The 17,220-nt window shown below is 34.6% G+C and overlaps 3 protein-coding genes across 3 annotated transcripts; all 3 read right to left on the bottom strand.

Annotated features, from left to right (window-relative positions):
• Positions 1–6,223: 6,223 nt before the first annotated feature.
• On the bottom strand, positions 6,224–8,420 carry LOC143446563 (uncharacterized). Its single transcript, XM_076946253.1, has 6 exons — positions 7,770–8,420; positions 7,334–7,618; positions 7,067–7,215; positions 6,815–6,983; positions 6,544–6,646; positions 6,224–6,430 (listed from the first exon to the last, which is right to left on the bottom strand). The coding sequence occupies exons 1-6, from the start codon at positions 8,398–8,400 to the stop codon at positions 6,280–6,282; spliced, it is 1,488 nt and encodes a 495-aa protein (XP_076802368.1). The 5' UTR covers positions 8,401–8,420; the 3' UTR covers positions 6,224–6,279.
• A 2,021-nt stretch (positions 8,421–10,441) lies between these two features.
• On the bottom strand, positions 10,442–11,953 carry LOC143446717 (octopamine receptor beta-2R-like). The gene is made up of 5 exons (XM_076946475.1): positions 11,756–11,953; positions 11,326–11,613; positions 10,987–11,132; positions 10,708–10,830; positions 10,442–10,501 (listed from the first exon to the last, which is right to left on the bottom strand). Exons 1-5 carry the CDS (start codon positions 11,919–11,921, stop codon positions 10,442–10,444), a joined length of 783 nt encoding a protein of 260 aa, XP_076802590.1. The 5' UTR covers positions 11,922–11,953.
• Positions 11,954–14,383: 2,430 nt separating this feature from the next.
• Positions 14,384–15,885, bottom strand: LOC143446726 (uncharacterized). Its single transcript, XM_076946490.1, has 6 exons — positions 15,793–15,885; positions 15,389–15,673; positions 15,096–15,241; positions 14,834–15,002; positions 14,617–14,719; positions 14,384–14,474 (listed from the first exon to the last, which is right to left on the bottom strand). Exons 1-6 carry the CDS (start codon positions 15,809–15,811, stop codon positions 14,384–14,386), a joined length of 813 nt encoding a protein of 270 aa, XP_076802605.1. The 5' UTR covers positions 15,812–15,885.
• Between the last annotated feature and the right edge of the window lie 1,335 nt (positions 15,886–17,220).

The raw sequence follows: 17,220 nt of genomic DNA on the forward strand, positions 1-17,220 counted from the left end.
GGACAGGATACCGAAAGAGTTTTGGTTTAGTTGGAATTGGCAAACTGCTTTAGAAGAAACCAAATTAAACGAAATGACAAATTTCCAAGTTTCTCACTTCAGTTCGACTTGGAATACTTGGACAAGTACAAGTTTTTTTCAAAAATCATTTTCCGATTTTAGTTTGACGTCAAATGCAAGCAAAGGTTTAGCAATGCTGTACAGCGTGCCTGGAATTTGCGTCGGCAGCGCGCAGGATATTTACACAAAATGCTTCAACATAACTTTGCTCGAATGTCAACAGTGTGGTATCATTCGTGGGGCAATTTTATTGTTGGTTGTCCTGTTCTTGGGTTTGGCAATCTTAATTGGAAATGTTTTAACCGTATTGGTTGGTATTCGACGCTGCAGACGAGGCAAAGCAAGTAAAATGGATATTTGTAGAACGTCACTAGCAATTGCTGATGCTATGAATTGTAAGTGGTTGGTGGGTTCCATTATTTTCGAAACATTTTTTACAATTACAATTTATTTGTCACTTCTTGTTGTTACGTGAAAGCTTGCTAATTTAAAAGATTTCTTTTCAGGTGTTCAATTGATGTTTGTTATTTACAACTTCAGTTGGTCCATGAATATGACCCCACTTGAACTCTACTGGGAGCAGCTACGTCAGCGGGGTTCGCCATTTGCAATCGCCTCGGGAGTTTGGTTGGTTTTTGGGTTTAGCTCTTCCATGTATCATCTAGTGTTAATGGCATCGGAGAGGTTTTATGCCATAGCATTGCCCTTCAAGTACAAGTGGCAGAGCAAGAGATCGGTGTATTTTAGTGTTGGAATAATTTGGATTTTAGCAGCAACTGCCGTCGGCATTGGTACGAATATGGTAATATCCTAATAATTACCCTTGTGCGTTAGTCGAATGAACATGATCAAGAAATTTGAATCTGAGATGAAATAGTTTTCAATTTATTGATATTTATGTAAACTATACCAAGGATTTCATTTTTTCAGTTGTTTTACCGGGCTCAGCGGGACTAACTTTTAATTACTTGGCTTCAATATTTTTATTTTACCCCACTCCGACAACTGTTACTTGGAGTCCTAATTACAGCACTTCGGCTGTCGTGGTCGGAACATTTTATCTTTTGCCTTATCTTTTGACGGTGAGTTTATAAAGCAACGTTGGAAAAAATGATGAACAAAGATCAACGTTAAAGATAATTTCATGTTCTTTAATATTTTAGTCAGCTTTGATTTTAGCAACTTCCGTTTTGCTAAAAAGAGACGGGAACCTCAGGAAAGATAAATTAAGAAAATCTAACGGATTTAACTCAAATAAAAAGACTTCACGACATAGCACTAGAGGACCTTTTATTACAGTGGTCATAATGCAGATTGCCTTCACTGTTTCCATCTGTGAGTTTTGTTTTTTTTAAAGTAATTAAGCTTTCTTTGTTTAAAATTAATAGTTTTTGTACCATAATATATTTTTAATTACAGCAATTGGTATTACGATACGAAAATATTCCGGTATATCATGTAAACTGCCGTATTGTTATAGTTCAACATTTTAAAATTAAACCTTAACAACTTTGATGCTTTTCCAGCTCCATCTTTAATTCTGGCTTCTTTACTTTATTCTGGAAAAATTAAAAGCGATGGTTTATCAGCCGTTAATATGATATGCACTTACATCGCTTTAAGCAACAGGTTAGTGGCGCTGTCTTCCGCAGCCATGGATAAATGTTTTAAAATTGCAAGTGGATTGTTGAAAAATATTTTATTAAAATATTTAGCTATAAAAGGAAACATTATAAACTTACACATTACCAATATATACCTGAATATAAAAAACTTCAAGATCATTTTTTTAATGCTTTTTTGATGCGTTGTTTCATCTCTTTCAGCTTTGTCAACGTCGTGATATACAGTGTTCGTGATAAGAAATATCGAAAAGAAATTTCGCAAATCTTTAAAGCGAAATTTGGAAAGAAATGGTTTGCAAATTTATCGGAGTCAATTTACATGAAAAACGTAACTTTGAGCAGTACAATATAAACAATCGACGTGTCGTAATTGTTTGTTATCATGTTTGATCGTGGTGTTGTGTTCTTGGACGTTTAATTATGCCGTACAAAATTTCATCCTATTGCATTCTCAACAGGAAAATTGTTCTTTAAAAATAAATTTTCAAGGGAATATATTTTCCACTCCATTTCGGTGTTTCAGTTGTATTTCAATGTGACATGTTTTATCTTTTTTTGTGGCGGTATTTGTAAATTGTTTAAACAGGAAAATAATACGTTTTGTGAATATACGAAGTGTACAGTGTACAACTTATAATAAAATGAATGTAATAAATCTTTATCTTCTTAAAATGCCATATTCAAACGTCGTTCATTAATAGAATTTAGAGTTCAATAAAATAAAAGTTCGACTGCCATTCGTACACTCAACTATAAGCTTCACTTACATCTTCGTGATTTAGTGATACATTGTTCGTGATACTTCATGGTTTCGTGATTTCGACATGATCATGATTTCGTGGTACATTGTGAATACAAAACCAATTCCAAAGAATACGATGAATGACACATTTCATGTAAAAAAAGCCATAATAATTTCATAATACACCGAGCAGTCAAAAAACGATGACACACAACATAATCTAAACACATCGACATCTTATACTGCGCTCTTTAAAGTTGTGCCTCCGGACTCGATCGATTCAGATAATCTGCGAAACCAATTTTTGGCCAATGTCGCTTTCAAGATTTGACGAATTTCTTTTCGAAACCCTTTGTCGCGAATACTGTATATCACATGTTGGCAAAGCTATGCGCATGTGAAAATAACGCTTCAGTAAAGAAACCAAAATGTGCAGTTCTTGTTAAAAAACAATTAATCTATGGTTGTAAAAACGCGGGACCACCAACCTGTTGTTTAAGACGATAGAGGTACATATCATCATAGCGGTTGACACACCAGCGTCGCCGATTACGTTGAGATAAGTCGACGAAGCCATAATTAAAGTAGGTACTGAAACAGTAAAATAGTTAACTTGAAACATTTTAAATACAAAAAAAAGGTAATCTGGTGATCACCATAAACTCTATATTTGCGCTGTGGTAAATATAAAAGTGCTTCGGATATGTTAACATTGAAATAAACATCAAACGATAAACTACATGAACAAAAACACAATTTAAACTTACCCTTCGAAACAGTGAATGCCATCTGCATCATGGCCACTGTTATAAAGGTCCTCCGCTGAGTCGTGAAGTCTTATTTTTCGAGTTTTGTCCAATAGCTTTCCTCAATTTCTTTTGCTTTAGTTTCCTGTTTCTGTGGAGCGCAATTGTTGTTGCCAAAAGCAAAGCAGTCTGAAAAATCATCAAGAAAAGCTTTACTTTTATCCATGTTCTTTGTTTATAATTCGTACAAAAAGCTACTGCAAAAAACTCACAGTTAAAAAGTAGGATAAAAGATAGAATGTTGTAAGCACTAAAGCAGCAGAAGAAGATTTAGAATTTAATTTTAAAATTATATTCGTTGGATTGGGAGAGAATATGAAAAGCGAGGCCGAATAAATAACAGTAAAACCAGTTGCTTCGGGCAATGAAACTGAAAATATTGCAATGATTTTATCATAATACCACAATAAATCAGTTCTAAGCCAGCTTCAAATGTCTTTATATTTTATCTTATACTATATCACAGTATGTACTTATATGCTCATACTAAGGCTTGGTGCAGTTGCCGTTAACATCCAAATTATCGCAATGCCAAAATAAACTGATCTCTTGCTCTGCCACTTGTACTTGAAGGGTAACGCTATTGCGTAAAATTTTTCAGTGCCATAAATGCCAGATGATAAATAGAAGAAGTAAACCCGAACACGATTAGAATTCCTGCGGTAATGGCAAGTGGTGATCCCCGTAGAGCTATTTGCTGTCTGTCGAGCTCTAAAGGAGTCATATTCATCGACCAACTGAAGTTGAAAATAACAAACAGCAATTGAAAGCCTGAAACGAATTGCACAAGCAGTTTCAGGTAGCCTACATTATACTAACTTTACAGCAAGCATTCTCAAAATCCAGCGGCAAAAAGCAAAATTTTGACGACCATATGTATGCTTTTAAATTTTACAGAACAATCTCCATTAAATAATACTTACTCAAAATAATGTCGGCCACCGCCAGCGAAGTTCTACAGATGTTCACTTTACATTCTTTGCCACGTCTACAACGTCGAATTCCTACAAAAGTGGTTAAACCATTTCCAATGACGATTGCCAACCCTAGACACATGACCTCAAAGGCTCAAACAAGAAAATTGCTCCACGAATGACACCACATTTCTGAAATTCGAGCAAAGTTGTGTTGAAGCATTTTATGTAAATATCCTGTGCGCTGCCGACGCAAATTCCAGGTAGGTTCAAAAGTATTGTTAAATCTTTGTTTGCAGCAGTTGCAGTGAAACCAGAATCGGAAATGTTTGTCATGGAAAACTCGTATTCGTAAATTGAAAGCTTGTGATTTTTTTTAAATAGGCCTCATCGAAAATAATTTGCACATTCTGACAGTATCGCGGTGTTGCCCATATATCCTGTTGGTAATAAAACCAAATTCGATCGACGAGTAATGTCGGTCATAGCCGTAAGACTAAGTGACACTGGACATATTTTCATCTGAACTATTTGCCCCGTGAATGCTTATACAGTATATTACAGCAACAGTGTTGCCCACTTCTGCAAAGCATCCTCTCCTACAGGAAAACGTGTCTCAGGCAAGATTCTATTTACACAGAGATCTGAATTCGCTTCCGACATTTCGTCGAGCGTTTTTTTATAGCTGTTCGTATGCACCAAGGAGAGCTTTCAATTTGTTTTTCTTAAACCTTTGAACATGACCTGTTATAAATAAATGAAAAACTTATACTCTAATACCACCAAGGTAAACCATGTTTACGCGTTCCACATTATTTGTTTTAGATTATTACTCTACATGGAAGCTTTATTAGATTCCTTTGTAAATATTCTATATCTCTGCGTTATTGAAATTGCACGTTTGTAAACAGTATTATATGTTGTCTATAGTTTTTTTTATTGGTGATATTCTCACTTCCCGCATGCTGGCCTTAAACGAAGGTCAGTTGATATGACGCCATACTGCGGTTAGAGAAAAAGGAACAGATGGCAAGCACATTGTTATTCTGTTTTTTTTGTGTTCTTGTTAATAATGTAAAATGTAAACGCTGCTTTATTGATAACTTACATGTTTCACAAGATAATCTGTTCAAATATTGTTTATCGGTTGTGTATGTTGTGACAACCTTTTTCATTAATTTTCCGCATACAACCAGATATAATTAACACAGAACACACCTTTAAGATTTGTTTCGCGACAATTTTTCAGATAACCAATTATGATTTTGCAACTTCACCACCTCTATATAATTTGATTTTTCCAAAATAAAATTTTTCTCGTGTTAAACCATAAAACTAATAGAAGGTCACAGAAGAGAAAACAGAAGCATTTTTTGCCATTTTATGTCAATATTCATTAGAAGAAGCACATATAGGAACACAGAAGCACATATAAGCGCCATTATATGTCGATATTAGAAGTTAATATATTTAAGTACTGTTTATATACGGTATAGTGCGATGGAGTTTTCGTTCTTGTGTCTTTGCTTTTTCTTAAAAATAAGTGCGCTATACAACTTCTCAAATGAGAATGTCACCCACCACTAGTATATAAATGTAATGGAGAACAACTATAAGGTAAGGTGTCTAAGTATGCATACACAGCAATTTTCCATCTGTTGCATTAATATTGCCAGAAAATTTAGCTATTTGTATTGATCACCTTTATAGCAATCTTACTTATGACGTTCATGATATTCTTTGTAATAAAAGCCAGACTTTTTAGTTATGGTCCAATGCACTTGTTATTTGTCCCTAAATAAATTACAAGTTATTTTTTTTGGATTTGTGTTGGGAATATATACCCATGGAATATGAAAAGAAGTCAAAGTCTTTTTGTCGATATATTCAACGACAAACAAAAATTAAGATCTAGTTTTAATCAAGCTTCTTGTTACAGTTATATTTATCAGAAATCTATAATTCTTATTATCTAATTGGGCATAGACCGATTAAACGTTTAAATTAATTTCCTCAAGTTTTATTTTTCAAAACCAATTCAAATGCACAGAACACAATGAAGAATAAATTTCATGGTACACCGAGCAGTCTAAACACGATAAAACACGACAACAACTAAACACATCGACATCTTATACTGCGCTCTTTAAAGTTGTGTTTCCGGACTCGATCGATTCGGATAGTTTCCGAAACCATTTCTCGGCCAATGTCGCTTTCAAGATTTGACGAATTTCCAGACAAAATCCTTTGTCGTGAATACTGTATATCACAATGTTGACAAAGCTGCATGGACGGGCATGGAAAAAAAGGGCAAAAATGAATGAACCAGAACCGTTCATGTTCCAATTTAAAACGGATATAATCTATGGTTGTGAAACACTCTGTTACCTACCAACCTGTTGTTTAACGCGATGTACGTGCATACCATATTTGTGATTGATACACCAGGGCCTCCGATTACTTTGAGAGAGATCAAGATAGCCATAATTATAGTAGGAACTCAAAAAATAACAAAATTGTAAAAAATTTTAATTGAAATGTTGAAAAACCAAATAGGTAATTTGTTGATTACCATAATTTCCATATGCATTGTATAGCTTGTCAAAAAGTGTTAATAATTACATATAAACACCAACAATTAAATACATTAAAGGAAAAAAATCTCACAGATTGAAACAGTGAAGGCAATCTGCATTATGGCCACTGTAATAAAAGGTCCTCTGCTGTGTCGTAAAGTTTTTGTCTTTGAGTTAACTCCATTGGATTTCTTCAACTTGTTTTTTGTGACATTCTCATTTCTACGAAGAATAACCGCAGTTGCTGAAATCAAAACAGTCTGAAAAATAATGCAACAAATGATTTTTTTCTAAACGTTAGTCTTTGTTTATTATTTGTACAAGGGCTGCTGTACAAACTCACCGTTAAGAGGTAGGGTAAAAAATAAAATATTCCGTACACCAAAGTGCCAGTCTGATTAAAATTCCATGTTATGTTTGTTGGAGCGGGGATATACATGAACGTTGACGGCGAATAAGCAAAAAGCAAACCTGCGGCGTTGGGTAAGACAACTGAACACATTGCATAGTTTTAGCATAATACCAAAATAAAACTGTTTTAAGCCATAACTTAACATTTAAATATTTTATATTGCGTAATATATACCATCGTATTATACAAGGTTCGTACTAAGGCTTGATCCAGTTGCCGTTAACATCCAAATTATCGCAATGCCAAAATAAACTGATCTCTTCCTCTGCCACTTGTACTTGAAGGGCAATGCTATTGCGTAAAATCTTTCCAGTGCCATAAATGCCAGATGATACATGGAAGAAGTAAGCCCGAACACGATTAGAATTCCTGCGGTAATGGCAAGTGGTGATCCCAGCAAAGATAGTTGCTTTCTGTCGAGCTCTAAAGGAGTCATATTCATCGACCAACTGAAGTTGAAAATGACAAACATCAATTGAACGCCTGAAACAAATTATATTGGCAATGTCAGCTTGGCATATAGTATTCTGACTTCACAAGCATTCAAATAACAATCAGCAGCGAAAAATAAAAATTGAAATCATCATATACGCTTTGAAAATTTACAGAACAATTCCCAATAAATAATACTTACTAGCCAAAATGTCGGCCATCGCCAGTGAGGTTCTACAAATGTCCATTTTACTTTCTTTGCCACGTCTACAACGTCGAATACCAACCAATACGGTTAAACCATTTCCGATTAGAATTGCCAATCCTAAGCATACAACCACAAACAAGAAAATTGCTCCACGAATGATACCACACTGTTGACATTCGAGCAAAGTTGTGTTGAAGCATTTTGTGTAAATATCCTGTGCGCTGCCGACGCAAATTCCAGGAAAGTTAGAGAGTATTGTTAAGTGTCCATTTGCAGCAGTTGCAGTAAAACCATAATCCGAAAGGTTTTCCTGAAAAATCCTTATATTGGTAAATTGAAAGTTTTGAATTTTCTTTATATCATCCAAAGTATTTTGCAAATTCTGTTGGAACCAAGAGGGTACTGGTATTCTGTTTGCAATTAAATACAACTCGTGCGATGAGTAATAGGCATCGTCGTAAGATTGCGTGACACTGGATAAATTTTCATCTGATCTGTTTGCCCCATAAAGAACTGTGGATTGCTGCAATTGTGCTTTCCAATTCTGCAACCGCACTTCTCCAACAGTGATCCCTGATTCAGGAGAAATTCGGTTCAGACGAAAATCCGCATCCGCATCCGACATTTCCTTCCTGCGTATTGAGATTGTCGTTCTGATCTGAGGCTCGGTATTGTTCAATCACTTTTTCAGATCCGTTTTGCTTTTTTAAAATGAACTGTAGTCTTATATCCTTCCTTCTTTTAAGACAAATCACACGCTCACAATACATCGCAGTATTTGTTTTGGATCAGCGTTAAATGACTGTTTTATTAAAGTCCTTTGTTTGCATACAATTGATATTTTACTTCAGTAAACATTGTTAGATGATCTCTACTGATTTTTTTGTTATTGGTAAATATATTGACATCTCGTCTAATGGAAAACCCAATATCAGATGATTTAACCCGATAACATCCGGTATTGTGGCAGAAACAGATCAAAATTCTTTAAGGGTAATCTTTACTGGGCCGCAGGTTCGACTTATGCTCCAGTGTAAAGAACTTAAACATAAAATGACTACGAGAGAAGCAGAAGCATGGAAGGCATTTCGACAAGTAGTTAATTTTTTTTCTTAGTAATTAACGAAGCGATAACTATAAAGTTTTGTTGAACAATCTGATGGAGGAATAAGAAAAATTGGGATGTCGTATGTCCTTGAAAATGCATTATCTGCACTCTCACCTTGATTTTTTCAGTCCAAATATGGGTGATGTAAGCGAAGAAAATGGTGAAAGGTTTCACCAGGACATTTCTGACATGGAAAGAACATACCAAGGAAGGTGGAGCTGCAACATGATGGGGGATTATTTGTGGTCCATAAAGAAGAAGATTTCTCAGTTCATAGACGCAAATCACGCAAATTACGCAGAAAAAAACACTTCTAAAGTTTTTTGGAATGTTTGCAATATGCATCCTTACATAATGCATGAGTAGACTATATTATGCACAATACTTCTTTGTGTTAGCGTGTTTGTGAGTCTTATACAAAATTATGCTTAGTAATACTGAAAAAGTTTGAGTAAAATCAGAAAAAGCGACATTTCTTCAAAAGTAATGAGTGATCATGCTTATTTCGTAATAAGTTTATGTTTTACAATAATATAAAACGTTGAGGTTTGTTTCAAGTTACAGTGAACTCGTTTGTCATTTTTGCTGCATACACCAAGAAACTTATCATGCAATTCACAGTTCGCACCCTTTGGAATTTCACTGCAACATCTTCTCACACAAACAAAATTAGTTTTACTGCGTTTACGGTCTTGAATATTGTTTGATTTCAAAGCGTTGTGCAATGTTCGAATTGAATCATTTAAGAAGAGAAATTACGCAGGACGAACGTTTGATGTACGAAAATTGTTGTTCAGTTCTTTTATTCAGATATTACAGATACCATCATGAAGCACCAGATGCTATCATGATATTCTCGTCGATATTAAAACAAAAGCAAAAATCTAAGATCTGCTACGTTTCGCGCTTCCCGTGATAGTTATGATAGTTATGATAGTTATTATGATATGACTGTCTATCATTAATGTGGGCGACTTTGACTGACAGACCCGGATTACGAGACGAATGTAAAATCAACTCAGATTATAAACCAAGTCCTATTCATTGCACAAGGTACCAAGAATGCAAGTATATTTATAATGCAAGACTCTTTTATTTTAGTTTCAAGATCAATGTTGTTGTCCCTTTATGGGGTCCATGTCTGACATTTATCATCTGAATTTCTGACGTAAAATTTGTAACAATTCTTCTCGGAATTCCTTGTCTCGTATGTTGTAAATTATGACGTTGACAAGACTGCCAAAAATAACATCAACTGGTAAGGGAAAATGGTGTAACGAAGTTTAAAAAAGTTAAAAAAGTTACCGTAAATTGCTAAGTTAAAGATAAGAAAGACAACACAAAGTATAGATGAACGATAACCTGTTGCTTAAAGTGAAGTAAAAACTTGCAAAATAAGGTTTAGAGAGAACATCGCAATCCATTTGATGACTATAAAGCAAGGCGGATGCAACTAAAGTCGGAACTGGAAAAAGATATGACAAGTATGTAAAGTCTGTTGCCTAGTTTGTTGCACACACGGGCTTATGATGTGATCATATTTAGCAGTAATAGTAATTTAGTTCCTTCGATTATCCCACTCATTGATGATGCAGTTAAATACAAAAACTCTTGAAAACTAATCATGAATAATTTGAAAAAGCTTAAAAACAGCTAAATTTGACAATTAAATTAATGGAAGAAGCATAGGCTACAGAAGGAGTATATGGGCTGTATACCTAACACACATTTTCCTAATTAATACGCTATATACTGTACAGTTGTTATTGAGCATCCCTTACGAAAAGTGGCTGTAAAACATATTTGCATTATAGCAACTGTCACCAGTGCGTGGTTGTTTTGCTGCAAACGATTCCTTTGTGAGTTTGAATGTTTTTGTTGAAGTCCATTTCCTCCAACCTTTTGACGTCGACAGATCATCACAGCAGTTCCAACAATTAAAACGCTCTGCAAAACCAAATTTCATTAATATCTCATATTGTAACAAACATTGGAACATGTGTACAGCTACTTGTTTCAATTCCTTCATGCTTACACTTCCTTTACTCAAACTCCAAATTAATGGTGACACTTTTAAAACTATTATTATTTATTCAAACTCACATTTGATATGTAAGGGAGAAAATACAACACCGCTAGAGGAACAAGAGAGTCAACACGACTGCGTTCTAAGTTTATTGCGTTCTGCGACGGAAAAAAGACGAAAAGTGTTGCAGAGTAATCAAACGTCCATTCTTGAAAGAAAGTCACTATACAAAAGCTTTGCTTATTTGACTACTTCATGCCTACGCTTTATATTCAAATATAACACTGCTGGTTACTTAAGATAAACCAGTAAGTTATAGACTTTAAATGCGTATAAAACTATTGTTATTTGTAATGAATTGTTATTCGTTATTATATACCGTAAGTCACGAAAACATTTACTCACTTAAAACTTACTCAGAAAAATGGCGATTGCTGATAGAATCCATGTCATTGCTAACCCAACATAAACTGATTTTTTGCTTTGCCATCTGTAGTTGAACGGCTTAGCAACAGCATAGAATCGCTCTATTGCCATATAAGCCAGATGATTCATTGAGGCAGTGATCCCAAGCAAATACGATATTCCCCCAACATATGCTTGCGGTGATCCCCGCAAAGCCAAACGCATTTTGTCGAGCTCTTCCGGCATCATATTCATCGACCAGCTAAAGTTGTAAGGCACCACTACTAACGGCTGTACACCTGCAATATTTCAGAATTCAATTTGCTGTTTATGAGATAGATAATGACAAAAATGATAGATTTAAAATGGTTTCATTGTAAATATATAAGAAGTTTTTTAACGTGTTCTGACTAGGCTTAACTGCAGAAAGTTGTTCATTACTTGTCAAGGCATCGGCTAGCGCCAGTGAGCTTCTGCAGATGTCCAATTTATTCGCCTTGCCACGTCTACATCTTCGAATACCCACAAGCATCGTTAAAGCGTTTGCAGTCAAAATGGCCAATCCCAAAGACACAGCTAGCAATAATATTACAGCGCCACCAGCCATTCCACATTCTTCACAATCCAGCAAAGTTTTGTTAAAACAATTTCGATAAATATCTATTCTGCCTTTTCCGCAAAATCCAGGATAGCTACAACGTTGGGAGCGATTGCCTGAAGGATAAGAGAAATTAGGGGCGAAATAAAGAAGCGGGCAATGCTTTATATAAAACCTGACCTTTGTAAAATGCACCATGTATAGTGTTAATGTCACAGCATGCAGTTTCAAAGTATACATATCCTTGTCCAAAATGAACGATCATTCGAAGTTAACCACATACTATCTACTGCTGGTAACATGCCTGGCATCCCAGCAGGCCGATGTATTGATACGTCACTTCTATTGAGAGCTGAAGATAGACTGAAGTTTTGTGTCGGTTCAAACATTGATGACTTCGTGGCTCCAAATGTAGGATTTACACCGTAAATTTCCATCAGTATTCTACTGGCTTGCAATTAAGCTTTCTGTACTTGGATATTGATCCAGTAAAATCGTTCACCGAGCGGTTACTCTCGTTCGGTTGCACTGTTGTTGCTTACAGGCTTCACACTAATGCTGTGATATTCGAAAACATTTTACTAATTAAATCAAGTTACAGATAATCTGTAAAATAGTATAACCTATATACCGTTTGTGTTTATAGTAGCTGAACATTTTTTATGAGATATAAACAAAATGTTCTTTCATAAACTCAGCACTTAGAGTAAATATCACAAAAATAAATACATAATAAAATGTCGTGTTGAATTGATTTTATGAGCTCTTTGCTTCGGCATTTCCATCTGCTTTGCTGTGTCATCAATCAACCTCACTGTTGTGTTGATTAGATTTTAATCTAATTTTCATTTCCTATTGCTTAGTCGGGAATCCCGTTCTTGAACCACACAATGAAAAGTTCTTAAGGAAACGATGGTAAGTTATGAAAATTATAATAATAAATCTGCCGAGCAATTCACCCACCAAAGAACATAAGATGTACCAGATAAGTAAAAGATTAAATTTTGGATTTCAATAACTACCACGAAGTAAAAATAAAAATAAATTGTTTTATTTTGTTGCTCTCAGGTCCCTTTTGCGCTTTGACGTTTTTTTTTTAAATAGTTTCTTCAACAGTCCAAAATTTTTTTTCAAGTGCGTTAAAAAATATCTGGTAAGCCGTGAAATGATTGCTAATTCTATATTATTTGGTAATATTTGAGTTTCTTGATTAAATTTTGTAACTTAGTAACTCAATTGACGTTTAATAACCCGAGTAACCAACAATAACTTTCGCAACTTCACCGTGAATAAAGTTTTTGATTAATGGCTGACCAATTCAGCGAAACGGGATTTACTCCATAATGCACGTTGAGCGACGTTTCAACGTACAGTATACATGCAGTATGTTGTTGTTGTAGTTTGTAACATACTTTTATGCCGATATTACTCATATAAGGAAATGTTATTTCTTCGAATTGAAAGCTCATTGTCTTTCTACATCACTTACTGAAATCAATACTGACCTACAATAAGTCTGTGGTTGTCAGATAGTTTAATTTGAAGATCGTTTTTATTGATGTTCGTTTATTGGTGTTTGCAGACTTGAATCCCATGATTTCGACAAAAAATTTATAATTTTCTTTTAATCTTGTGTTCAAATCTTTCTTCATATCTTATGTCGACATATACTGTAGTTATAATCATAAAATATTCATTTTAATTCATTTTAGATTACATGTACTACGTTTCATGGTAAAATAAAGCGATTTATTTAGAGTTATTATGAATAACACGCTAATAAAAATATGCACTAATTAATTAATAATTCTAAGTCGGTTGCAATAACAATAAGTCGGTCGGTATAAAAAACGTATAAAAAATTACTTCAATCTAGCCACCTTTTTAAAATTAGGTGATAGTTTGTAGAAATAAAAAAGTTAAAGGAAAGTTTTTAACACACTTTTATGACAACGAACTTTATTTACCAGTTATGCATAAAAGTAAAATTAAACGTGTTTCAACAGCGAAATTGTGCAATGCTTTGCCAAAGAAATATAATGCATAGTATATTACATTTTAGAAACAAAAGTGTTTGAACCAAAGTTTTGACTTGAAAATATTCCTGAAAATATTTCGTTTACCGCTTTTATCTTATTAAATGTGTATGACATTAATTTACAACAAAATAAATTTTAATGCAAATCATATTTGCCTTTCAGGCTTTACTGTACCTTAATACCGGGCTTAGGTAAAGTCGATACAAAACTTAGAAAAATGAGTAATAACTTGGTTATCGCATAACCAATGCTAAGCGGTGGAAAAATTGCAGTTTGGCTCCAAATTCTATCATTCAACAACGTAACGTGGGCTTTATGATTTCAAATTTTATAGCAATCTCTTTAATGATAACTTGCTGGTGATGACAAACTTATACACTGTACAGTATGTAATATTAAGTTCATGCATATTGAAATGTTATATTTCTTTATTTATTTCTTCTTTGCAATGAGTTTTATGATTTGAAATATTTCTTTTCGAAAGTCTTCGTCAGAAACGTTGTATATTATGACGTTGAAAAAGCTGCAAAAAGAATAACAACACAGCATTATAACAAAAACTACTTTTTTGGTTGAAATTTGTGCTATCTAAAATTAAAACCGTACTTCTTAAGCATGTTTTAAAGATACAATGGATTTAAAATGGGGTTGTATTAAGTACTAGCCTGTTGCTTAAAGCGAAGTAATAGCAGATCAGTAAAACCGTTGATATCGTAGTCCATTCTAACGATCCGGAATATAGCAAGTAAACAATAACCAATAAGGGAACTGTAAATAGAGCGTGTTACCAACGATTGTTCAATAAAACTCGGTCAAATATTAATTTATGTGATTATATTTAGATAGGTTTTGTTGTAGGAAAAGCACAGATCCAAATCTTACGCAGTGTAATAGTAAACAGAGTTTGCATGATTGCGATTGTAATCAGAGGTCTTGCTTTTCGTAGTAGCTTGTTTTTGTTTGTAGCCGTGGCAACAAATTTCCTGCATTTATTGATTGCGAGGTTTTGACGTTGGCGAAGCAAAATACCAGTCGCCAAAATTAGAACGTTCTGCAAAGGAAAACTTTGTTTTCACGATTTAGTTCTTTTTAAAGCATCTTTATTCGATATTTACCACTCGCGATTTGATTTTTAAAATCTTACCGTTAACAGGTATGGAAACAAATAAAAGATTATGAAAGTCCCGATAGCCATGTTGGAATTAGATCCCCGCATCATTTTCAACGGAATAGGAAGGAACAGAAACACGGGAGCACTATAAGTGAATGTTATTTCCTTGGAAACAGCAACTGCAAAATGTGAATGTTCACTTAAAAATATCACTGCGTTTAGTAAGAATAAGTATGTCGCTTAATACATATAAAAGGCCGGATAACGATAACAATGACGTTCCCAAACACAAAATCTTAAAAGTGAAAACTTAAATGCCTTGTTACCAAGACTCGATGAAATTGACGTTAAAATCCACACCATGCCAATTCCCAAATAAACCGATTTTGTGCTTTGCCATTTGTACTTGAACGGTAGTGCTATTGCATAAAACCGCTCCATTGCCATTAAAGCAAGATGGTACGTGGACGACGTGATCGCGAGCAATATGCACATTCCGCCTGCGATTGCCTGTGGTGATCCCCGTAGATCCCATTGCACTCGGTCGAGCTCAAATGGAGTTGAATTCATAGACCAACTAAAGTTGTAAACTGCTACTAACAGGTGTACGCCTAAAAGAAAAGCAGGCATCTAGGTTGGTTGACTTGATTTTTCTTTGACTTTCGACAAACGTGAGAAGGAGTACGAACGAAAACTTTAGAATATTGGTCATGGTAACAATTAAACTTACCAATGGTAACATCCATCATAGCCAGCGAATTTCTACAGATATCCACTTTACTTTCTTTGCCACGCCTGCAACGTCGAATACCCAAAAACAGAGTTAAACAATTTCCAACCAGGATTGCAAGTGCCAAACACAGCACCGTTGAGAGGAAAGCCGCACCTCGGGCTACGCCACATTCTTTGCAATCAAACAAAGTTAAATTGGCGCAACTTTTGTAGACTTTTGCTCTTGTTCCAATACAAACACCAGGAAGAAATGACAAATCATCATCCGTTCTTGCGGTGATTGTACTAGTATTTAAACTTGGGCTAGTCATAATACTTGCTTTCAAGTATATACGTGAAAAGAATTCTATTTAAAACTTCTGTGTAATTGCTATTAATTTCCTTTTTGAAGCATTGATAAGCAATGTCAGACCTTGCTGTATAAATGATGTTACAGAAAATACAAAGAACAAGTTAATTCTTTAATACAGTATAAGCTACAGGTAGGTCTATATTTTTCTGTATACCGCTATATATCTTGAATTTGATCTTTGACCTTATTTCGACGCTTTTTTTCACCGTTTCATTTACATAAGTTCATCAATGCCAGATTATGTTCATAATCGATTTTAAATTAACATTACGTAATTTAATATTACGTATTTTCCATTAAAATATTAACCATTGACAAATACGATATAGATTATGACGTTAACAAAACTATAAAAATAGCATTTACTGATATGTAAAATCTTTTGAAACCTCATTATTTATTGATTCCAATAAAAACTGGTTGAAATACACTTAAGGACACATCATGAATATATTGTGCAATCAACTTAAAAGAATAGGAACCCCGGCTTTTGCTTAAAACAACAATGAAGCTTAGAAAATGTAAGGTTTGGTCACGTTACTAACCCAAGTATAGTGACGACAATAGGGGCAGCCCGTACGTAGGGGATGTAGGGCTGCAACCCATCCTGTGATTTTTGTCAAGTCAAATGAAACAAAATGCTAACTGATTTCAGTTTTTGATTCTTCTTTTAATATTTTTTACTGCTCTTTTTGTATTTTTTAATTGGAAGCACTTATGGCTGCGCCCGAATGTGTTTGGGTTTGTTTACTTTCTTCGAGTCGCAGAAGGGAAATTCCCTGTTAACAAGTTAGTAGCAAAACAGCTGGTGGTGGGCTGCTGGAGTCGCAGCACGAAATCGTCCGAAACTACGCAGCAGGTCATTGCTTTCAACTGGTTTTAAATAAGCAGATAATACAACTGATGTAGGTCAGTGTTATTACATTGATATTGGACGACTGCAATAGTCACCTGTAGGCTAAAATCGTTTTAACACATAACTTAAAGATGCAATAGGTTAAGGCAGTGTATGTAATAGAGGTTTATATAGGCCTGAAGGCTGTGCCCGAAAAGAGTGGGAAGGAAAACACACAG

The sequence above is a fragment of the Clavelina lepadiformis genome, chromosome 2 (assembly GCF_947623445.1).
Source record: "Clavelina lepadiformis chromosome 2, kaClaLepa1.1, whole genome shotgun sequence".
NCBI classification, from domain to species: Eukaryota; Metazoa; Chordata; class Ascidiacea; order Aplousobranchia; family Clavelinidae; genus Clavelina; species Clavelina lepadiformis.

What these genes read in the sequence shown, in the direction of transcription:
- LOC143446563 (XM_076946253.1), bottom strand. Translation starts at nt 8,400, where the DNA reads ATGTCGGATGCGGATGCGGATTTTCGTCTGAACCGAATTTCTCCTGAA. An exon ending in GATGGCCGACATTTTGGCTA is followed by an intron (nt 7,619 to 7,769) that starts GTAAGTATTATT and finishes AATTTGTTTCAG; the next exon opens with GCGTTCAATTGATGTTTGTC. An exon ending in GGCAACTGGATCAAGCCTTA is followed by an intron (nt 7,216 to 7,333) that starts GTACGAACCTTG and finishes CAATGTGTTCAG; the next exon opens with TTGTCTTACCCAACGCCGCA.
- LOC143446717 (XM_076946475.1), bottom strand. Translation starts at nt 11,921, where the DNA reads ATGGCTGGTGGCGCTGTAATATTATTGCTAGCTGTGTCTTTGGGATTG. An exon ending in GCTAGCCGATGCCTTGACAA is followed by an intron (nt 11,614 to 11,755) that starts GTAATGAACAAC and finishes GAAATATTGCAG; the next exon opens with GTGTACAGCCGTTAGTAGTG. An exon ending in AGCAAAACAACCACGCACTG is followed by an intron (nt 10,502 to 10,707) that starts GTGACAGTTGCT and finishes ATTCATGATTAG; the next exon opens with TTTTCAAGAGTTTTTGTATT.
- LOC143446726 (XM_076946490.1), bottom strand. An exon ending in GTCAATTTCATCGAGTCTTG is followed by an intron (nt 15,242 to 15,388) that starts GTAACAAGGCAT and finishes CACATTTTGCAG; the next exon opens with TTGCTGTTTCCAAGGAAATA. An exon ending in TACTTCGCTTTAAGCAACAG is followed by an intron (nt 14,475 to 14,616) that starts GCTAGTACTTAA and finishes TTCTTTTTGCAG; the next exon opens with CTTTTTCAACGTCATAATAT.